This window comes from Biomphalaria glabrata, chromosome 1 (assembly GCF_947242115.1).
Source record: "Biomphalaria glabrata chromosome 1, xgBioGlab47.1, whole genome shotgun sequence".
Taxonomy (NCBI): domain Eukaryota; kingdom Metazoa; phylum Mollusca; class Gastropoda; family Planorbidae; genus Biomphalaria; species Biomphalaria glabrata.
Window position 1 is genome coordinate 43,945,653 of NC_074711.1, and position 24,431 is coordinate 43,970,083.

General features: G+C 37.0%; 1 protein-coding gene across 1 annotated transcript; it reads left to right on the forward strand.

Annotated features, from left to right (window-relative positions):
* Positions 1-1,337: 1,337 nt before the first annotated feature.
* On the forward strand, positions 1,338-24,200 carry LOC106074893 (uncharacterized). Its single transcript, XM_056038265.1, has 6 exons — positions 1,338-1,601; positions 2,535-2,773; positions 4,371-4,584; positions 9,368-9,553; positions 11,096-11,254; positions 23,655-24,200. The coding sequence occupies exons 2-6, from the start codon at positions 2,622-2,624 to the stop codon at positions 23,778-23,780; spliced, it is 837 nt and encodes a 278-aa protein (XP_055894240.1). The 5' UTR covers positions 1,338-1,601; positions 2,535-2,621; the 3' UTR covers positions 23,781-24,200.
* Positions 24,201-24,431: the final 231 nt, after the last annotated feature.

A 24,431-nucleotide genomic window follows, 5' to 3' on the forward strand; every position in this document is an offset into this window, starting at 1 on the left:
AGTTTGAATTCTAACTTTTCCAATGCAAAGTCTTTGTTAAAACAATAATGATAAATTCATGTGAAATTACATCATAAACTCTGTCTGGAAAGGGGATGGGCGATAGAGTGAAAACGATTAATCCTCGCTCCTTTAATAATTTCTGCTAAAGATTGAATTTGACATTAAGGAATAGGGGTGGGGCGACTCGATATAAGAATCTAATTTATAGTATATATAAACTATATTAGTGACAGATTTTTAAAATTTTGTAATTTCTTAACTATAATACAAAAAGAAAAAGTATTGGTTTGTCCGATGGGGGAAATGCGATTGCATGTATCGCCCCTCCCACCTGGTACAACCCTTTTCATTTAAATTTACTAATGATAAAATTTGAGATTAGAGTGTGGTACGACATAATATACAATGGGTTCACATATCAATACGTAGTTTATATTATATATTCAACTAATTTTGTTTACAAACAATGATTCTCCATAAAAATAGGTCCGCTCCCCCCCCCCCCCACTCAGAGGGCTATAGAGTGGGGAGGGCAGTACATGCAATCGCCCTCCCCCCAACCCCAATGAATCGGCCAAAATACCAGAAGGGGAGCGACATAATATAAAATTTATATACTAATTGAACTAATTTTGTTCACAAACTATGATTTCTCCATAAAAGTAGGACCCTCCCCCCCCCCACTCAAAGGGTTTAGGTGGGAAGGGCAGTGGAGGTATTCGCCCCCCCATCCCCAATCGGCAAACAGGGAACGACATAAAGATCGGTTAAAATATCAATAACAAGTTTTAATCATATAAATATTTAATTGATTCTGATAACAAGCTGTGATTTCTACAAATAAATTGGACCGCCCCCCCCCACACACGAAAGTGTATGGGGGGGGCGGAAGTGATACCATCGCCCCCTCCTGACCCCACCAAATCGGCCAACATACGAAATAATCTAAAAATAGATTGAAATATAAATAATTAGTATATACTATCAACATAAGTAATAAATTCGTATACAAATTGTGTGAATTCTAAAGTAAAATTCGCCCCACGAGATTCATATGCTATTTGTAAGTAACTATGCAATGCGATTCAAAATACAACCGATTGTCTTCCTTCGAAAGTGTTTTTTTTTTTAAATCGTTGCTATAGACTTTCTTCCTACTTAATATTTGTACGACTAAGATGACGTTAAGCCAAGAGATAAAGAAATACAAATATTTTACTTCATGCCCCATTAGATAAGGATTCACTTCTGTTATCTTGCAGCATTCTTGTCGTTAAATCTAAATGATTCCAAGCCCCCGACATATTGAATGTCATCAAGGAGTGAATGGTCACTGAGTCATTACAATGACGAATTGTATAATGTAGAGGTGCCTAGTTGTATAAGAGAGTTTATTTTTAGAGCATTTTCTTTGACAAAGCTCATAGCCAGCACTCCCTGATTACTCAAACAGCTAATTAGTCTTTCCATGGTGTTGGTCTACAAGTAGGCGGAGTCATACACCTTAGACTTAGACTCATAGAGGCATAAATAGGTCAAGCCAAAGAAAACATGGCGGTTCCCATACACTCAATATTTGGCTGTTAATTCAACACTTTGTAAGTAAACAATAAGGTCAATGATAGTTTTATAGAATCTTTTATCGGTACATTCTAGCCACTTCACATATTATATATATTACCGAAGTGTATTATTGAGCAATAGTTCATAAGAAAGTAAGTTTATTTTCATAATTCGCACAACTTTTTGATATTTAGTATTTGCATGTCAAACGATTTTGTGTTACATAGATTTGGCTGTATTCGTGATAAATATAGACATTCGAGTCTAAATACATTTATAAATATTTTGAATATTTATCAACGGTTTTTTCAATCGTTTTTCTTGATTTATTTTTTCATTACATTCTTTTATTTTGACTTTAATGCTTTGATCATTCTGCAGACTTTCCTGTTCAACCAGACTGATAAAGTCTGCCTCCCTGACCCCTCCTTATATTGGAAAACTCTTCATCCTCTCGTACCACACTGTCTTTTTTAGCGGCCCTCGAAAGGAGAATAGCCGCTATTAGTTTTGTGTGGCCTGTCTGTCCGTCCGTCCCGTTTACATTTTAAAAACTAGAAATGAAATTGAAAATCCGATATCATGATATTTTTTATCTTTCAAAGTTCTGATGCTAGGCTACTTTTTCTGAAAGCAAAAAATAAAAGTTTAAAATCAACTATTCAAGCAGTTTTTTCATAAAAATACACAATTAATTTTTGCAACTATTTATACGGTAAGAGAGGTAACGTTCCTCATATTTTTAACACATTTATGCAAACAGTTCCGGGTTGTTGTTTTTTTTGTGGGGGTTGTTTCTGTGTGTGTTTGTGTGGTGTTTTTTTTTTTAGTATGTATATAATTCGAATATAGTTTAAAACAAGTAATAAAAAAAATATATAAGTAGTGTTTCATGTTATGCACGTAAGGTTGGGACCCAAAGATTAGCTTATTTTTTTTAAATGTTCAGTTTTTCTCTTCGTAACCAGGGCTCTACTACAGCTTTATCTTTGAATGGTCTGATCGAGTCCATCCAAGACATGCCTGGCAGGTAGAGAGAGGTCAAAGTGACAGCAATGGATGACAGTACACAGCCCTTGTCATTGCTAACTACTCAAGAGAAAATAGCTCTCTTGGAACAAGAGGTCCAGTCTCTTAAGGAAGCGCTGGCCAAGTCGATGGACACGATTGGTCAGTTACAGGAACAGGAGAAACTGCTGAGAGAAAGGTACTTCAACACATTCTCAATACTAAGTCGAAATTAGCATAATGTAAACATTACATTAACATAATGTAAACACAAATTAGCATAATGCAAAGAATACACTATCTTCCAACACTCTAAAAATAGATAAGAACAGCTTTTCACTCAAGATTAATTCAAACTTAATATTATAGTTTATATCTCCTTTTGTATAGTGCGTGTTTATTTCTCCAATGGCTTGCTCAGATCGCTCTGGTCCACTCCTTGTCCACATGTTTGGGGGGGGGGGGAGTGGTATTTTTCGTATTGCCTTTGGGCGCTCTGCAAACACAACTCAAGTTCAACATTTTGGGTCTACTTTGGAATTCGAGCGGAATTGGAGTGTTTTGTTTTTGTGTGTGTCACTCAGCCACAAATACATTTAAATAGACATCCATGCTTTGCTACTTGTAGAAACATACAGGCGTCAATTGTCCACTTGCATGGTTGTATAATAGTGAGATCTATTTTTTAAAAAAATGGTTATTCACAATTAGCTAGAGTAGTGTTTCCCAAACTTTTGACCAATGTGTACCCCTTTTGTAATTATTGTAATATAGAGTACCACTCGTCCCCCCCCCCCCCCCAAGCACGCTTCAATTTATTAATAGAACATAATAAATAGGTATTTTTAAAAATCAGCCTAGATACTGATGTGAAACGCATACCTCCTCCAAAGTCTTCCCGTACCCCACCTTGGGAAACACCGAACTAGAGTAACACTTGAGTGAAATCGCTAAACTTTGTGGTCGAATCAGGCAGGAAAACGTAGATAAGCTTGCTTGTCAACACGCCATGAGGCTCATTGACTCTCGACTTCAGACGACTTTTTCTTACTGGATATGCTTCTTAGCTTTCGATCATCAAAGATCATCTGCAAGGCTGCACCTGTTTAGTTCCAGGGTTGCCTCTCCTATATGATTTGCTATCCCTAGCTTCATTTACCCGATTTAGAAATATGTCGCCCTATACTCGCTGTTTGCAATCATTTCCTTGGACTTTTAAAATATTCTAGAGGAATACTAGCTCATCCTCATGAGTGCAAATCACTTGGTCCCGGCTGGTTATTTTGTATTTACGGCACCTTTACTTGTAAGGGGCCTTAATCCATGATTTTACCGCTTAATGCTGACGCGCTTGGTAGAAGACTGTAGCTCCAAACTGTATGGAAAGCTGCATGATCAGGAAACCAAATGATCTCAGATCTAAGCATAAGTTACCGGAACGCTGAAGGAGAAGAAGAAAGTCACGAAATCCATTGTTTGAGTAGAACTCTAACTCGCAGGCAGGTCTGGATTAACAAATGGATATACCTAAGACGTATTATTTAAGGAATGTCTGTAACTCCCAAGTGCCTAGTCTCAATGTCATGCTGATGTCTACGTTTGATTATAGGCAGGCATGTTAATAGACTGACAACACATTCCATTGTTTTAATAATCAATTTTACATTCTTTTCATGATAAAGGATAAGTTTTAAAAAAGATTTAGATTTACTTCTCACCAGAATTTAAAATTGTCGTTAAAGTAGCAAAATTCAAAATAAGTTAGAACTATATAACGAATGTCCTGCATTGTCCAGGTTAGCTGACCAAGTTCACAACCAGTTCACAATGAGGTCAGGTCAGGTGTTTGAAGACCTAAATCTTGGAGCTCACAGACCAACAAGTCTGATTAGTGCCTACCATGACCTGTACCGAGAAGGTCGCGTAGACACACTGGACGCCTTGGACGAGATCCCAGAGCTGCATGGACTTGACATTCTGAAAATGAAGATTTTATTCTCGGTTGTGGTGGTAATTCCATTCATTTTATACTTTCAAATGTATCGAGTTCTAGTGTTATTACTGTAATTAGGAACTACTGCTCATTGTTCTGCTACTGTTAGGATCACCATTCATTGTTGTCCCCTTGATATTGTACATGTCTGCACCAGTATCGCCCACAATCGGGGCTTCCATGCTGTCAGCTAACATCACACTAAGATATATTGTTATGCCCTTCCACTTGGGTCTCCAATGTGGGGTTCTTGTGGTGTATCTGACAGAGGAGACACAAAAGTAGAAGGGGTGATAGTGCACAGCATTGTTACCAGTCGTTGACTTATAGCACCAAACTGCTGGTAGACAACTAAACCGTTGTAGGCGTAATGTGTCTTAACTAATAAAACTTCAAATAACTTCCTTGGGAACAATACTAAATAGAACTGTATTTATAATATAAACAAAATCAATGAGTGATAAAATAGATTAAATGTAGTAGACTTAAGTAATACTATTTCTTAACAAAATCTAACCTACTGATATAACACAACCTTTCAATCTCACGTTCTGGAGTCGTCTCCCCTGCTAAGACCAAGTGACGACAATGCCACATATGTTGCATTATTCACAACTAATCGCTAACCTCTTCCCATCGTCACCATAGAAACACACACACACACACTCCATAACACATAGACACACAATAGACTACACTTCCTAAAATGTAATGTGTTTATTTGGAATAAATTTCAGAAGTCTGAACACCCGATTCCACTTCTCAGCTATCTATACCCATGATGCCCCATGATTTCGTGATATTATACACATGACAACTTTTGAACTCTTTCTGAGCTCCGGGTGCAAGTTTTATGTCACTATGTCTTTGCTGGTTAGCTGTAAATGTCAGATATTTAAAATGTATCTCATTCAAAAGTCTCAAAGTGGTTTTGGAAAACACAAAAACATTAAGAGAATGGAATATTTTAATATCTTAATATTGAATCGTATAATATCTAAGTGCACAAACAAAGCTTCAAGTATAAAATCTAATATATAAAGCAGAAAGTAAGGTGTATGTATGTAGGCTATGTATGAATGTATGTATGTATGTCCCTGCATAGAAATCAAAACCGTTTAACCAATCTTGATAAAACTTGGAAGAAATGTTCCTTGGGTACCAACTTAGACCGCAGTGTATGTATTGTAGCCCTAAAACAAACTTAAGACCCTCAAAAAACAACAAAGTTGACCAGCTCTATGAAAGCATTATAACCTCATCGATCTAGGTTTATATGTACATGAGAAAAGATCGAAAGGATCTAGATCTAGATCTAATTTTAAGAACTGCACTTTGCACAGATAGTTTTTTACTTTGACGCATGAAATACAAAATATAGTCTATTGATTTCATTATTTAATAAAATTAACCTTCAAATTTGTGTTTCAAAAGCATTTTCTGCGAATGTAGAATTCCTGATGAGCATACTTTGATCAGACAATACCGTAATGCTACACATCTTTCTATTCCTAGGTCTAAAACTCTAATTCAACTTTAAGATGATATAACTTCTCTTCGCAAAGATAGTTTTATACTAATTATAGTCCATTTCATATTTTAATCAAATTACATTCAAATTTGTTTTTCTAAAGCATTTTTCATGCATTCGTTCGCTAAAGCTGCGAAGCCGTGTTAAGATATATTCTAATAGTTTCATTCATTCGCGTACATCTATTTAAAAAGTTCACGCATACGCACGTGCAAAATGAACTCTATCCAAGCCAATATTTAACTCTACATTAATCTAGATCAGGCATGTCAAACACGGCGTTCGGGGGCCGCATGCGGCCCGCGACCACCTTGCATACGGCCCACTTGGCCACCTCAAAAATTATCAAAATAATGTTAAACTATTACCCTAGAAAATAAAAGATGACAAGCTACTTGAATTGAAAAAGTGTATTTGTTAAACTGAACAACGAGATTGAGTATGCAGTGAAAGCCAGCTAATTTTTTTGAAACTTAATTGCAAGCCATAGCAAATCATTTAGTGAAAGGGATTTTATGAAGGAGTGTGTCGTTACAGCTGTGGAAGTCCAGAAAATGTGAAAGCATTGAATGAAATAACTTTAACTAGCAGCACTGTGGTAGATAGAATAATTGACTTGTCAGTCAGCTTGTCTGAACAATTAAAGAACAAAATAGATTTTGAAATATTCTCATTGGCTCTCTGAGTCAACTGATGTAACGGGTGTAGCACAGTTGGCTATATTCATAAGGACCTGTGACAGGAATTTTTAGATACATGAAGAGCTACTTTAGCTTTGTTCTATACATAACACCACAACAAGCGAATATGTTTTTGAGAAATAAGAGGTGATATTGCAGTACAACTTACCTTTGGTAAAGCTAGCTAGTTTAACAACGGATGGCGCACTAACCATTATGAAATGGTTTTGATGCAAATCTACTGGCAAAAATAAGAAAGACTAATGCTAATTTTAAATTTGCTCATTTTCAGTGCATCATTCACCAAGAAACATAACGCACAAAGCAATTCCAGCATGTCATAAGACTGGTTTCAGTCACTATCAATTTTATTCGTGCCCGTAGCTTAAATCATCACCAATTTTCAATGTTTCTGAATGACATTGGACACGAAATTTGCTGGCTCTCCTGTCATAAAAAATGGAAGAGATTTGTTGTACTGCGTGAAGAAATTGTATTGTTTCGGAACATGAAAGGTGAACCTGTTGAACATTTCCATACTGACGAATGGGTTCAGGATTTGGCATTTGCAATTGATCTCACTGGTCACCTGCAAGACTTAAATTTGAAACTTCAAAGTAAAGACTAAATTGTCACAACTGCGTGTGATCATGTGAAGTGGTGTCAAGCAAAATTACGACTGTGGATAAATCAAATATAAAGAGAAAATCTTGTTCACTTGTCAGGAACTACAAAGATTAAATACGGCTACAACATTTGGTAAATATGTCTTACACCTGGAATCGTTAGTAGATTCCACTGGCCGTTTTCATGACTTCGTTTGATACGAGCAAGAATTTTCGTTGTTTTTATCTCCATTTTCATTTGCTTCTGAAAATGGGCTGCTGGTAATGTACAACTAGAGCTAATAGAATTGCAGTTAGATTCTTTGTTGAAAGCGAAGAATAAAGAAGTGGCTGCGCCAAAATGTAGTTATTTACCTAAACGGTACGTTCAATTGTGGAAATTTGCAGCCAGAATTCTAGCTATTTTTGCAAGCACTGATCTCTGTGAGCAGTTCTTTTCTATAAATGAAAGCTACAAATCACCTCACCGTTCGAGATTATCTGATCAAAATTTGTCGTCAGTGATGATAGTGTCAGTGACAAACAAACTTCCCCCGATATTAATAAACTTGTATCCCAGCTTCAGTACAAAGTAAAAAAATGCGCAATCCTAGTAATTTTTAATTATCAAAGTGTACTGCAAATTTAGCTAACTAAAGGACAGGTATGTCATTAATTATTGTATTCTATTGTATTGTTTTTAATTTACATAAAACTAGTAAGCTGTTTTGCAACTGATTTTTGGCTGCAGCCCCTTAGGATATAGTAAGTTTTTTATGCGGCCCATACACCTTAACGAGTTTAACATGCCTGCTCTAGATCTAGATCTAACTCAAGATCTAATTTATTCTTTAACACGTGAACATACAAAATTAAGTCTATTCATTTGAAATTGTAATCAAATATATGTAGGCCTACAAGCAAATGTTTTGGATTGGAATGGATTGAAGTCGATTAGCTATTTTGACAGCACAATCCATACTATTTTTACATTTACGCATTTGCTTTACTTATAACATTATTATTTCGTTTAATTGTTTACTAACCACTCTCAGTGACTCATCGACAGTTATACGCAAAGAAAAAAAGCCGCGGGTAATATATGTCTAGTACAATATAAATCAGTTTAGATAATTAATCCTTAGTCATGGTGTTGAAACGCGAATCATTTACAAATCACCACGAATTGCTTTAGTTAGGCCCTTTTTTTATATCCTTCCATCTCACACAATTTCTAGAGCTATCTGAATGTTCGCTACTGCGATTTCAAATTATATTTTTAGCTCCATGGGCTTTTATGCGCAATTTATAGCTCTTCCACAAGCTCTTAGTGTATTCAACAAAACATTTTTGAATAAAAAGACTGTTGTTATCACTTGAAAGTTACAATCGCATAGTTTACAGTTCGCCATCTTTTGGATATACGAATGCGGAAATAAAGGAAATTTTCATGTATTTGGATGCTACAAAAACTGAACAATTACAAGTTTGTGTGTATGTTTGTTTGTGCGTGTGAGTGTGTGTGTGATGAGCTCGCTCAGTTTTTTTTTTTCGCTATTGCAATACAAAAATGAGCTTAAAACTCGCTAGTTAGCTAGTAAATATATTTCTGTCTATATGCTCAACAAAAGAGAAACGAATTCTAAACAAAAAAAATAAAAAAAAAGATAAAACAACACCAAAAATCATAAGAAGCAAGCTTGGAGAATACTCGACGTGTGTTGTTAGTAGAACTTAAAGAGGTGCTGTAGCTGTGTTCCCATTGGGCTTGCAAAACGAGCTTATAAAGTAACTACAAAAGTTTTTCATCGTTTAAACATAAACTGCTTGCAATGCTTCAGACTACATTCTTTTTGTTTTAATAGCAAATTGTTCCTTTTTGTCTTGTATAGTGAGTCAAATGTTTCATTTGAGTTTTAACAACTATTATTGCCGTCACAAAGAACAGCATCAAAAAGTAACTCATTGTCTACATCTGCTTCAGCTTGCCTTCAGGTGTGTGCAACAAAAAATACTGGACTTGAAAAGTCAACTCCGACATCTTTTGTGTTTGCCTGAGCCAGAGATATCTGACAGAGATTCGGATCCGTTGTCTGCCGACATGGAGCAATACATCAACCAGTATTTCATCAAATCTGCTGATCGCTACAACCTGACATCTGTCATTCATGTAAGTCTAACTTTTATTACGTAAACATATCCTGACATCACTGACCCTTATAATGTCTTACAGCTGGACAGTGAAAAATTGTCTATGTTGATCTCCCAAAAAATGGGGTGACAAATAATTTCACAAATCCTCAATTCTTCGACGAGCCATCAAAACTAAAACAAACTCTTAGAACACAAAACGTGATTCTAGTGGCAAGACTGGTCTAAACATTTTAGAGCTATGTACCAGGGGCGGACTGGCTATATGGGCATTCTGGCAAATGACCGGTGGGCCGGTACCCAAAATGGGCCGGTAGGACCACAGAAATCATCTTTTTTTTTAAAGTCACAACTGTATTTTATAAGATAAGATTTTATAGTATTTTCTTATATAAGGGCCATATGAGTGACGTATTTAAAAAAAAAAGTTATACGGAATCTATTAGGCTACTAATTTAATCTAACACATTTTCCGAAATAATGTAATAGCCTACATCCGTAGACAGTGCTACTAGATCTAGTAGGCTTCATCCTTTTAGGGGCCTACACACTTTAGCGATTAAAAAGCAAGATAAGGCAGCGGTTCTCAACCTTTTATGCTCGGCGAGCCCTTTTTACAATCCCTCACTCTGCGCCGCGACCCCCCCCCCCCCCCGGCAAACACACACAGCAATAGAATAATAGACAGAAACATTAATTTTTTCGATGGTCTTTGGCGACCCCTGGCAAATCGTCAATCGACCCCCAAGGGGGTCGCGACCCACAGGTTGAGAATTCCTGACATAAGGCCTACGGTATATTCCTTATAAAAAAAAGGATATAGTGTTCACTGTATGAATGTGTACATCTATCGATAAATTATCAAACTTAACAATGATTTTGAATTACAGGTAGGCCTACCTAGAATTGGATGTCCATTATATAATATACAGTTTATGGGCCCGATAGTATAGAAATTCCCGGGCCGATGATGACACCCAGTCCGCTCTTGCTATGTACTATAGGTAGTGTACAAAGATTCTATTTTGTTTACACGTGAGTCATATAGAAAGGTCTAGGACAAAAATACAAATCTTTCATTTTGTTAGCCTCGTCTAATATTCCTTTTTAGTTTGTGGAACGGACTTCGGAATCTCTTCAAGATAGTCTCATGTTTAAATCCTATCCACTGATATCTCTTCCGGTAGGATGTTATGCCACAATGGAACTTCTCAAGCTATGGGATACTGTACATATATAGGGCCTACTTTATTTGTTAACTGTTTTACATGATTAAAGAAGTAGTATGTATTAATGGGGAATCGATAACTTTTGTTTTGTTTTTTTTTTTTAATTTTAAATACATTGAATGTTGTGAAAGAAAGTAAAAGTAATTGATCAATAAATAATACATATAATTTTTCAAAATTCTTTTTTAATTCTCTGACATTGCCAAATAATCAATAGTATTATAATTAAACTGAGCCTGTGTTATTTTATTAATTAATATTCTAGCGTTCATAGGTGTTGACAGTATTCACTGACCTAAAGACTAATCTCTAGGTTGTGTTTCTCTACATAGGAAGTATCAGAGAGTATCTGCAGCACACTGTACGAATACCCAGGACTTAAAACTTGCTCTCAGCTCAAGGACTACACAGAACTGGCCGTTAAAATAGCCTGGGGTCTCAGTATTCAGAATCCACCTTACCTCATCATGTACGAGTCTAGGAAGTTCCAGGTGAGTTGATGACCTATATCTAGGAAGTACCAGGTGAGTTGATGACCTATATCTAGGAAGTACCAGGTGAGTTGATGACCTATATCTAGGAAGTACCAGGTGAGTTGATGACCTATATCTAGGAAGTACCAGGTGAGTTGATGACCTATATCTAGGAAGTACCAGGTGAGTTGATGACCTATATCTAGGAAGTACCAGATGAAGTGATGACATATATCTAGAAAGTACCAGGTGAGTTGATGACCTATATCTAGGAAGTACCAGGTGAGTTGATGACCTATATCTAGGAAGTACCAGGTGAGTTGATGACCTATATCTAGGAAGTACCAGGTGACGTGATGACCTATATCTAGGAAGTACCAGATGATGTGATGACATATATCTAGAAAGTACCAGGTGATGTGATGACCTATATCTAGGAAGTACCAGATGATGTGATGACATATATCTAGAAAGTACCAGGTGATGTGATGACCTATATCTAGGAAGTATCAGGTGAGTTGATGAAATATCAAGGAAGTATCAAGTGATGTGATGACCTATACCAAGCAAGTATCAGGTGATGTGATGGCCTAAATCAAAGGAAGTATTAGGTGATGTGATGACCTATATCAAGAAAGTATCAGGTGAGGTGATGACCTATATCAAGGAGGTATCAGGTGTGGTGATGACCTATATCAAAGAAGTGTCAGGTGATGTGATGACTTATATTTAGCTATTGTTAAGTGATGATCAATACATGGCTATTTACTTTTTTCATTCATTTTGAGATTTTAAAAAAAAATTCAAACTCTCAGGAGATGTTAATGAACACTAAGACGTTGGGCAGCCATTTAATGAAAGGAAGGAAATCAAGTTTTCGTTCAGAATAGTAAACTCTTCTGTAGATATTTTTTTCTTTTTGTAAAAAAAAAAGGGGGGGGGGAGGAAATCTTGAAGGATCTTATCATATGTGAAGCCTAATTGAAATGTCACACCTTAAACAAAAGAGGGATGTAACCAAAGTACAGAAACAAAAATAAGAACCAAAGTTTTTGTTGTGAGATTTTTCCACGATTGCAACTGAACTATATGTTATTAAGACAAGGAACTGGAAGATAAAATGCTTGAATACAAACAAAAATGTTCATAGCTCAATGTCAGCTTGACATGGTAACAACCTGAACAAAGTCCCCCAGCAAAATAAAATCTTTTAGAAATCATCAACATGATAAAGACATGCCACAGAGAAAGTCTTAGGACACAGTTATGTCAGTAAGTTATACTTGGGAGCCGCCAGGCACCATATCCGGTCTTTAAAACAAAACAAATGCATATTCTGAGGTATCAACAGTTTATTATTTTACAGAATTGAGTTCAAAAATCTAATCTGCTATTATTACGTACTTAGGACTTAGATCCTCCCGCGCCGTTCGGCACATTGGGCAGAAAGCTGTCTCCACAAAAATCTGTCACTGGTAATGTCTGAAGCCTCTTTCCACCTGGTGTCCACTGCTCTGAGGTCCTCCATGAAAGTGTGGCGCCAAGTTATGCTAGGATTTACCTGTTTACGCTTTCTACGTAATGGCATCCATGTCATCGCAACTCTTGGTATGCGTAATTCATTTTGTCAGAGAACATGTCCTGCAAACCTCATGCGACGCTCTGTCACAACCTCATTAAATTGTCGACTCCCAGTTCGGCATAGGATTTCCTTGATTGAGACCCGATCTCTTTAACTGACTCCTGAAATCCGTCTTAGCAATCTTTGTTGAGCCACATTTAGTCTTTTTTTCAATTAAGGCAGATGACTTCCATGCCATTCACTGCACTTTATTAATGGAGCCGAGCGACTGGTAGAAATGTGTAACCTCTCTTGGCTACGCTCTTGGAATTCCGTGACTGTAGTTTGCTTTAGATTTTATATCGAAAGGGGAAGTTTTATCGTCAAAACCATCTGTCGGGGGGTTTTAAACTAATAATATTTTTTTAAACAAACTCGAAGCCCCCTTAGCTCATAGAATTAGGTGACTGTAGTTTGCTTTAGAATAATATTAAAGAGGGGGCTTTCAACCTCAAAAATATCTGTAGGGGGATTTTAAACTCAAAATCATCTGGAGGGGTTTTAAACTTAAAGCTTTCTAGAGAGGTGGTTTTTAGCTTCAAACCCCGCTGGAGGGGGGTTTTAAACTCAAGCCCTCTGGATGGGTTTTAACTTAAGGCCCTCTGGAGGGGGTTTTTAAACACAAAACCCTCTTGGCTACGCTCTTAGAATCTAGTGACTGAGGTATGCTTTAGCGTGTTTTTATCGTAAAACAATTTCGGAGGTTTTTTTTAAATCAACCCCCCCCCCCTTGGTTATGCTCTTGGAATTTGGGGATTTTCGTTTGCATTATTTTTTAGTTTTATATTTACCTTTACCTATCCCTTAGTCTGTTGGACCGTTGGGGCACCAGGCAAGACTCGTCAACCGTCTTTCTCCATTCCTCCCTTTTTTTTGCCTTGTTTAGAACCTCTCTCAATGGCAGGCCCGTCCATTCTTTAATGTTGTCCTCCCATCGCTTTTTCTGTCTGCCTCTTCTTCTTTCCTGGCACTGTTCCCTGAAGGAAGGTCTTTGTGAGCCCCGTAGATCTTGTAATGTGGCCATAGGTTTTAAGCTTTCGTCTTTTTACAATAGTTAGCAGGTCGTCATGGGCTCCGATCGCTGCAGTAACCCTGTCTCTGATGTCTTGGTTTGTGATGCGGTCTTTGAATGTGATGCCTAGGATCCTTCTGTAGCATCTCAATTCCATTGCTAGGATCCTCCTCTCTAGCTCTGCATTCAACGTCCACGACTCGCAAGCATATAAAAATGTGTCCATGACCAGGGAGCGCATCAGTCTGATTTTGGTGCCGAGGGCTAAGCCCTTGTCTTTCCATATTATTTTAAGTTTTGAAAGGGCTGCTGTAGACTGTGCTATTCGGGCCAATAGTTCGGGTTTTGTTCCCTCATCTTCCATGCTTTGAGGTAGTGAGGTCCTTTACTAATTGGTACACTTTTTTACTGTCATTCCTGTTAAGTCTCTGTTTAATTTCCTGACACTTATTCTCTATCCAATTTTTCTTCGCTTCTTTCATTCCCTTTCTAATTCGTTTGTTGACGCTTTTGTATTCGTGGACATATTTTGGATCGGACAGCTTTTTCCTTTTAAGCTCCCGTCGCTTGTCACAGTGTTGGAGTATATCCTGTTACCCAGGGTTTTTGGGCGGGCGGAGCTTCCCTAATATTTCCAGGGCTGTATCTTTGACTGCTGTGTTTAGCATATTGACTTGCGTATCGTTTTATATAAGAGGGGGGATTTAATCGCAAACCCCCTGGAAAGGGATTTTAAATTCAAAACCTCCCTTGGCTGAGCTGGGGCAAGTGATGGTTTAATATTAAAATCTCACCTAAAATAAACAATATCCATGCAAAAAAATCAGTCACAAAATTACCCCCTTGTGACTCTGATATTGTGACAGGTGGGGAAATGTGACGTGTGTTTGGCGCGTTTTAATGTCTAGGGGATGATTATTTTTAAAGCTATCACACCCCAACCTATCAGCATATGAATCGGGAGCAGACACGCAACGAGACAAAGCAATGAAAGATAGATACAAAAGTTAAAAATGAAGAATATTTATTTACATAAATATACATATAAGAATAAAAAAAGGGAGGGTTTGCATCTATCCCTAAATAATATTAGATTTAATCATCACTCTTGCACTTAATAAGAGAGTATGTCACTTTGTCCTCTGACTTAGCTGGTTTTCCTGTTGATGTCGCAGCTGGCTGTGTCCTGGCTTGAGGTTCTGCAGCTGGAGGTGGCGCTCTAGCGGATAGAAGGACGCCGGTGATATAGTTCTTGTGGAGTCTCAATCCCCAAAATCTAATATCTGTAGTGGGCACAGTAGGGCGGGTGGCCGGCTACCGTGGGCACAAGGTTACTGCGGGCAGAGCGGATCTTCCGTGGGCAGCGTAGTTGACAGGATATGTCCAGTGAGTTGCAGAGGGTTGGCGTAGCTATGACGTCTCACTGATCTGAATCTATAGGGACGTCGCACCTAATAGCTTGACAGGTGGGCTGTCGAATAGGCGGGCAATGCCGATAGCGCCAAGTAGTAGAGTTGAGTAGATCTCAGTAGGCAAGTGCAGTGCTGAATAGCACTAAGCACATAAATAGGGGCAGGTCAGTGAGCTAGTGCAGTGCTGAATAGCACTAAGCACAAAGATAGTAGGTGATTCTTGATATCAAACAAATAGGCAGACACCTGAGGGAGGCTGCGGATAAACAAAGACAAGTTAGGACATGTCTCTCATGCATCTTATCGATGCCCTCGACTGAGGTGCATTCGTCAGATTGGTAAAATTGCTTTAGAGCATAAAGGGGAGATGATGACAAATGGGATTTGGAAAATAGATGGCAGATATTAGCAATATAGAAATGTACATAAAAGGGAAAGTAATAATATAAAAATGTACATAGAAGGGGAAATAATAATCTCAAATAAACAACACAGGTGGATAGAGAAAGAAAAGGGGGGGGGGGTTGAATTGGGCGGTGGTCAGCGACCCTGACGGTATGATTACATATGACCGTGGGTCGAGAACAATGGAGCGCGCTTGAATGGAGAGTGTGTCCGTTCAAGCGGCGCAACTCTCGTTAGAGTGAAATGACTACAGGGGAGATAATTCAATACAGGGGAGATAACTCTTTTCTAGACGCAGTATTAGTGCGCTAGTAAGATTATCAAGGCGGCCAACCGAGATGAAGGAAATACAATAAGATGTACAAATGTATACATGGTTGCATCAACGATCAATTGAGCAACGTAGCATTAATAGATTAATGCAATTCATAAATACATACATAGGACATGTCTATGTTCTCTACTTATGCCAGTGAGAAATACACAATGCACTAATTAAATATAAATGAACTAAGCAAAATACACATGATAAAATCCAATGGAAATATACACAGAGTACTTAAGATGGAACTTGTGATCAAGTTCGGCTTACCACCAGGTATTCCTCTAGGAGTGAGAATAAATGAAGCAGTCCAGACTCGATAGCTCAGCTCGAATGAGAAATGAAAGAGAGTCTGGCCTGATTTAATTTAACTTATATACAGGCCTGGAGAATGTGGGCGTAAACAGGAAATGTCCTAGGCTAAGAATTATCTTACACGTGGGTGAAGTCCGACAAGAGATGGGATTCGCACATTGGGAGGCCAATGGGCGTGTTTGTCCTCGTGGTCTCCTAGATCAAAGAGAGACATAGGAGAAAAAAGGGGGGGGGAGGAGTGACTTGCATTTCACACAAGGTGGTGTCCACTGCGGCTGTCAGACATCCTGCCGATAAGATCAAAGAGTCTGTACGTATCTTTGCCCCGGTCAAGGGAAGATAAATGAAAGGACGCGCCTTAACTATCCCCAATGTGGTCAACTAAGTCTAGCCTGGAGCGGAAAAGGTGTGGCGGGTGAATAATTTAGGGGTAGGATGGGGAAATAATTAAAATAAAATAAATAAATAATGAAAAATAATAATTAATGCTGTGATAAATTTGAGTGACTCTGACAGCGAGTTTTTGACTTGTCACAGATATAACCATTATTAGCATTTACGGACATTGTAGATAATATGACAATCTAATTCATATTTCAAATATATATATTTTTTTTATTCAGTACTGAAGAGATTACATTGCCAACAACACATAAGACTCTTAACATAAGTTTACGGTTTACACAACAGTTCACGTTAAAATTGTTCATAAACTGCCCAAACTTGATGATCCCTGGGTTGTCCATTGTCCTTTGCTGTAGACAAACGAAGTTTTTGGGATTCTTTTGGAAGGATCCGTCATTTTTTCCTATGGAAGCTCAAAGATCCAAAAAAAAAAAAATAACGAGGTTACAAATACAGTTTGTGTGAAAACACAAACTCAAAATCGGCCCCCGAAGTGGTCCACCCAGGAAGGCTTCAATATTTTCAGAAAGAACATCCGAATGAAATTATTTCAAAGACAAATGAGAATTAATAATGGAGAAAGAAGGTTGACAGATCTTGTGTAGTGCCCTAACGGTCCAGCAGATCAAAGGATAGGTGCAAGTGAATGCAAAGTTAGATGTGAACCTGGCCTAACTAGTTCCCCTTTCAGACCTTGTGGTCTATAGGGCAGATGATGTAAAGTTCATCTGTTTTTGTGGCCTACGGTTAACGAGGGTGTGATGTAGCCAGCACAACGACCAACCGCCTTTACTTTTCCCTAACTAATGTCAGGTACCCATTAGAGCTGGGCGGACTCAGAGGCGCCCAAAGAATCCGAAGTTGAAAATCCCAGTCTTCACTAGGATTCGAATCCGGGACCCCCGGTTCGAAAGCCAAGCGCTTTCCACTCAGCTACCGCGCTTCCACTGGCCTAACTGAAGTTTTATAATTGAAGTAATTGTTTTGAAAAAGCTAGAAATAATATTATTTATAGTGGTAGTATCTATAGATGTAAATGAAAATGCAATTTACAAGATTACTATTCGTTTTAAATTAGGTATAACTTATAATGCATACTAAATAGCTTTTTCTCTTTAAAAAGCTGCTTGCATAAGTGATTTAAAAAATTAGATTTTTCGCTTTCAGAAAAAAAAAAAAAGTAGCCGTTGCATCAGAACTTTGAATGGTCTACAATATTGTGATGTCGGATTTTCACTATCTTTTCTAGTTTACGAGATATAAACGGGACGGACGGACAGACATTTCACACAAAACTAATAGCGTCTTTTCCCCTTTCGGGGGCCGCTAAAAATGGTTATGCAGTACGGAAGAGATTACCTTGCCAACAACACATAAAAACACTAACGTAAGTTTACTGTTTACACGACAGTTCACGTTAAAATACAATTTGAATTATGTGTTATGCTCCAATAGTAGAGTTTTTCAGATTATAGAAACTAATTTTTTTGTTCTTGTTTTAAAAATAGTTTATATCTATGTGCATACAATACGAATGTTGAATGCGATGATGAAATCGTATTTTTGTAGAACGTGTACATTGAAATTTTAAACGTGACTAACAAGCGGACAGACAGACAGACACACACACACAAAACAAAATATAATATATAAATGTGAAATGTTTACAACAGTGATGCCCAAACTAAGGCCTGCGGGTCATATCCAGCTATCTCGCTCCGCCAAGCTTTAACCCTCAATGTCAGATAAAACCGCAGGTTGCTTTGTGTCTCACTGGTCAAACATGGCTGAGCATCATTGGCACACAAAAACACAATTCTATACATAGCATCGTTGTCCAATGTCTGGCAGACAAGAGTTTGAGAAGAAGAATGACAGAAGTAGCCGACACTTGTCTCAGCATGTCGGTTCTCAATAGGCTAACTTTAGAGTAATGATGCTCAACATACGGCCTGGGGGACATATCCGGCCCTAATGTGATGCTATAATGACCCGCAAAACATCTGCCAACAATGAATGATGAACATGTAGAGTCTCAGTTTTATTGGCCTCGAGAATTTTTTTTTTTTTGGGGGGGGGGGGGGGAAGGGGGGGATTAGACCAGTTCTACGCAGATCGGAAATGTGTGTCCCCCCCCCCCCTTCCAAACGTCCTCCCCCCCTCCAAACGTCCCCCCCCCCTTCAGGTCAATGAAGGCATCACTGCCTTTGGGTGTAAGTTTCAGTTATATTATATGTCACACCTTGTACCGCATATTGGAGCTTCTGTTACAGACATATACATTCAATGTCATCAGATGTCTGCTTAGTGCCTTTTGGTGCTAAAAAAGAAAACAGTATAAAAAAAAAAAAATAACGTCACTATGTAACGGTCACGCTGTTTTGCCGATCGGTGTGGACGTTATGAAAGAGGCATTGTGTGGCGTACAAGATGTATTTTTGTGTTCTATTGTGGATGGTCATTGGGCTGTCCACTTCATGAAACTCATGACTTGGTTTACTTTGCATTAAAAGCCTGATTCACTTGTCTCAATGGCTAGAGAAACTTCCATTGTTATTTCTATAGATTTAATAGGACATGTCTACAAGTCGTGTGTACACTAGTGGTTCAATGACGCAGAGGATCACACGTGAGACACCAACAGACTTGGGTTACCTGTCGTTTAAGCCTTCGGACCTGAACTGTTTTCAAAATGGTCCCTTCTAGCCTAAAACGTCAATGGAATGACGAAGAGAGACAGGGAGGAACCACAGCCCCCCCCCTCCTCCTCACCTCTTGTATTTTGAACATTTCATCTATTTATTGAATGTATTGGAGCTGGGGAGGAGGGAGAATGAAATGTCGAGAAAATAGCACAGAGTATTTCTGGAAAAACAAAATGTCTAAAGTAGCCTAAGACATAAAACCAATAGTATCTATTTCTTTAATTGCCTTCCCCCTCCACACACACACACACACACACACACACTTGTCAAAATGTCATCTTGACACTGATAGTTGCTCCTTCTCGTAATCTTTCTCTCAACTTGTTTGTCTAATGACAACTGTATTTCTGAGGCTCCTAAATGTTTGACTTGTGTGACACCCAAATAACTGCCTTGGGTATTGCTATGAACGTTGTTTTTTTCAATATTTTGATTGGTCAAAGCTTTATTAGATCTCAATTGTTATTACCTAATAAAAATTTTACCGGCTACGCCCGTTGATTTGGTCCCAGGCTACGTATCGTTTATATTTTTCTTACTTATAACTTGGACCGGTCCTTAAATTCGAGTATCTTCCCTCCCCCTCCCCCCAACTCTCCGCCTTAATAAAAAGTCTTCTGTCCACTATCTGACTAGACTTCTGCTTCTCAGTTATTTTGAAATAGTTAATAGGCTCTATGATATTTTGGGGCATGTTTTTTTTTTATTTTGTACTTTTTACATCCTGCTCTGCCCCCCCCCCCCCCCCCCCATAAAACTGAAATTGTATCATCTGTTCCATCTAATTGTCACGGCCAACTAACCCTCCCAACCACATACGTTTTACCCTTGAATTCCATGACCGGTATCACCTATCCCCCTCTCCACCCTACGACTTTGGAAATAGTTCTACATACAATCTCTGAGTACTCATGGACCTTTCAGCTCTTAATCAAAATATTTCAAAAACTCTCTGTTGCTTTTCAGCATGAGACTTTTTTTAAATATTGAATCCTGCGCATCGAACGCTCACAAAATATTTTTGGCCCCAAACCCCCTTTCCCCATTTGAATTCTCCAGTAAGAAAATGTGGGCTCATTACAGCGGCCCGCTTCTCTCGACCTCCCACACGTAAACACATGCCTCTGAACTGAGAATTCTAGTTGCCCTTAGCATTTAGCTTTACCCGCCACCACCCGAAAAAAAATAATTTTACATACAATCGCTGACTTTCCTTCTGTTTCATAAATCAATATTTAAATATTTCATAGATTTTGGTCGGAATTTTTAGTTTCTGTTATCACCCTGACTTCGTAACGCTCTCTCTCTCAAGAATTCTATTTATACTCTCACCCCTTCTCTCTCAACACTCACACAATACTAAAGTTATATCTACATTTCATTTTGTTTTTAAATACTAAAGTTATATCTACATTTCATTTTGTTTTTAAGTAATAAAGTTATATCTACATTTCATTTTGTTTTAAATAATAAAGTTATATCTACATTTCATTTTGTTTTTAAATAATAAAGTTATATCTACATTTTATTTTGTTTTTAAATAATAAAGTTATATCTACATTTTATTTTGTTTTTAAATAATAAAGTTATATCTACATTTCATTTTGTTTTAAATAATAAATTATATCTACATTTCATTTTGTTTTTAAATAATAAAGTTATATCTACATTTTATTTTGTTTTTAAATAATAAAGTTATATCTACATTTTATTTTGTTTTTAAAAAATAAAGTTATATCTACATTTCATTTTGTTTTAAATAATAAATTATATCTACATTTCATTTTGTTTTTAAATAATAAAGTTATATCTACATTTTATTTTTATTTTTAAATAATAAAGTTATATCTACATTTTATTTTGTTTTTAAATAATAAAGTTATATCTACATTTCATTTTGTTTTTAAATAATAAAGTTATATCTACATTTTATTATGTTTTTAAATAATAAAGTTATATCTACATTTTATTTTGTTTTTAAATAATAAAAAAATATAAATACTAGCCGGACATTACCCGCGGCCTGTGGGTCTTAGTTTGTGTATTACTAATCTGGTGGATTGCATTTATATCTATGTCAAACTTAGCTAATGTTCCTTTCAAGTTTGTTCTCTTTCAGCACGAAAATAAAAGTAGTTTTGCGAAAATGGGTTTACCTAACCCGAAAAAAAAAAAGACTTTTGAAACACTAATTTGAAGGTTACTTTTATAAAATAATGAAATCAATAGACTCTGTTTTGTATTTTCTTGTGCCAAAATTAAAAACTATCTGTGCAAAGTGTAGTTTTTTAAAATTAGATCTAGATATAGATCCATTCGATCTTGTCTCGTGTAAACATGGCCTAGATCCATGAAATAGTAATACTTTCATAGAGTTGGGGAACTTTTTTTAAGGGTCTTGAGTTTGTTTTAGGGTTACTATACATACGATACGGTTCCAGATAGTACTCAAGGAACAAGGAAGTTTTGTCAAGATTGGCCAAACGGTTTTGATTTTTATGCGAGACACATACATACATGCAATACATACATACAATACATACAATACATACAATACATACAATACATACAATACATACAATACATACAATACATACAATACATATATACAATACATACATACGCCTTACTTTCTGTTTTATATTATATATTGTATACAGTGGCTACTGGCTATAAAAGCAAGTTTCGCGCCAAGGAAAATGTACGCAAAAAAAAAGGTTTAAATAATGCTTAAAAATGGAAGAAAGGTTAATCATATACCCCGGTACCGTTTGCTATGTCAGCTTTATAAACCACATTGGATCTAAATCGTCAATTCAAAATCGTTTTTGGTCAATTTTACCGATGCGGTTCCGAGCGTGGAAGGTTCTTAGTTGTTAAAGGCTCACCGAAAGTAGTAACATGATTAAAAAAAATATATTTTTTCGTCCTAGGCAAGTGGGAGAATTAGTGTTATGTCAGTCAGTTCATGAATGAATCAGGGCTCTTGGGAATATAATAATAGATCAATACACACCCATTGTTTCCAGAGATCTTACAATGAGCAAAACTTGTCGCTTTTACTTTTATAGGCAAGTGAAAACAAAATATTGAAATGTACTAGCCCCCAAAGTTCTACTTAAAGAATGTCACGCTTGACTGACTGTGGAATGTACGTATTGTTAGACTCTCATTGTTTAGTGCAAGGGTTCCCAGAACATTACATATGTATCCTGTCTGATTATACAAGGATTCCCAAAACATTATATAGGGCCTACGTATCCAGTTTGATTATGCAAGGGTTAAAAGATTGAGCTAAGTTGTATATCTAGTTACTTTGAAGCGAAAACAAAACCACTCGACTAAGAATCGCCAATGCTTTATTTTATAACTTCTCTGTACATATTTTATATTATGTTCTTGTAATCTAATTATGTGTCCATTAGTGTATGTATAAAGTTATTTAACTAGGTATATAGTATATGCATAAACAAGTTATTCCATTTTCCCCGCTACCATTGTCTGCTTTGTTACTTCTAGTCTCTAGCTTTGTGTTGTAACGTAACAGCGGGTGTGAAAACTAGAGTCGTTCATTTCAAGGTAGTGTACAAAACGCACAGTTGTGTGTGGGGCGGGAGGGGGGGTAACACATTTTTTTAAAAGTAGGTTAACGACTGCCCTTAAGTGAATTTCTTATTGGTAAAAACATCTTAATGATAAGCATTACTAGTGAGTAAATATTTACCGTTCAAGCCTAATTGACTCAAAAGATACTAACAATTAGTATTGTTGTTGGTTTTTTTTACTGAGTATCAGCGTTTTATGTTAAATGTTGTTATCTAGTTGAAATCAATAATGTCAGTGCAATAATGCCACTTTTTGGTTTCAAGTCTAATAATGACACATATTTAACATGATCTTATTACAGACTTGTTTTATTATCTATTTGAAATTAAACAGTAAAGTCCCAACTTCAGACTTTGCGATCTATAGGGCACATGATGTAAAATTGTTGTGGCCAGCACAACGACCAACCGCTTTACTTTGTCCAACGAATGCCAGCCCATTTAGTGTTGGGTGCACTCAGAGGCGCCCTAAAAGTCACGAAATTAAAAATTCCAGTCGTCACAGTGATTCGAACTCGGGAACCCTCGGTTCGAAAGCCAAGCGTTTGACCACTCAGCCATCACTTATTTAAACAACTCTCATTACAGACTTGTTTTGTTCTCTGTTTCTACCCAGCCACACTACCACACGAGATTCCACACGTCAGACAGTGACCTGGACGAAATAAAAAGTTTTCTTTGGCCTTTTCTTATCGACGGACACAGTGGCGAATGTGTGGCTAAAGGTGTGGTCATTACTTGACCCTCAAGACTAACACACATTAAGAGTATCACCAGCGTGTGGTTGAGCTTCAGAACACCCAGGCTGAGCGTGGCGTCATGTCAATGCGACAAACTATTCCATAAACCTTATGATATTATTATACATGATTATACATTCTGTATTGTTTGATATCGTTTTGTATTCTTGTACGTTGCAATGTAAATCCAATGGTATGATAAGAGTAAAGTATTGAGAGAAAAAAAAAGAATGTATGTCTCCTGGCATGTTTCCTAAGGTATTTCAGCTTCTGACTTCTAACTGATGAAATGAATATAGCTGTACCAAATAATGTATGCAGTTGAATGTAGATTGTAGAATTTATAGTTAGCATAATAAAGAAATACTATTCTTGCGATACTTGTTACCTATAACAAAATAAACTGTAAATACAAAAACTAATCTGAGTTCATATGTTTCTTATCTATCTATCTATCTATCTATCTATATATATATATATATAATGTTAAATTTTTAGTCCTGACCACTCACTCATAGCAATGATCACTCATTTTTCCACTTGCCGAAAATGTAACCTATTCTTTCTTAACTTGGGACAACTAAGCCATTTTCTAAATCAAAACAGCAGTGGTTAAATTTTTAATTCGCAATTTCTACCAACTTTGTATTCGA

Excerpts from the sequence above, each read along its gene's own strand:
- LOC106074893 (XM_056038265.1), top strand. The coding sequence starts at position 2,622 with ATGGATGACAGTACACAGCCCTTGTCATTGCTAACTACTCAAGAGAAA. Across the intron at positions 4,585-9,367 it reads TTTTATTCTCGGTTGTGGTG|CTTGCCTTCAGGTGTGTGCA; the intron begins GTAATTCCATTC and ends CATCTGCTTCAG. Across the intron at positions 9,554-11,095 it reads ACCTGACATCTGTCATTCAT|GAAGTATCAGAGAGTATCTG; the intron begins GTAAGTCTAACT and ends TTCTCTACATAG.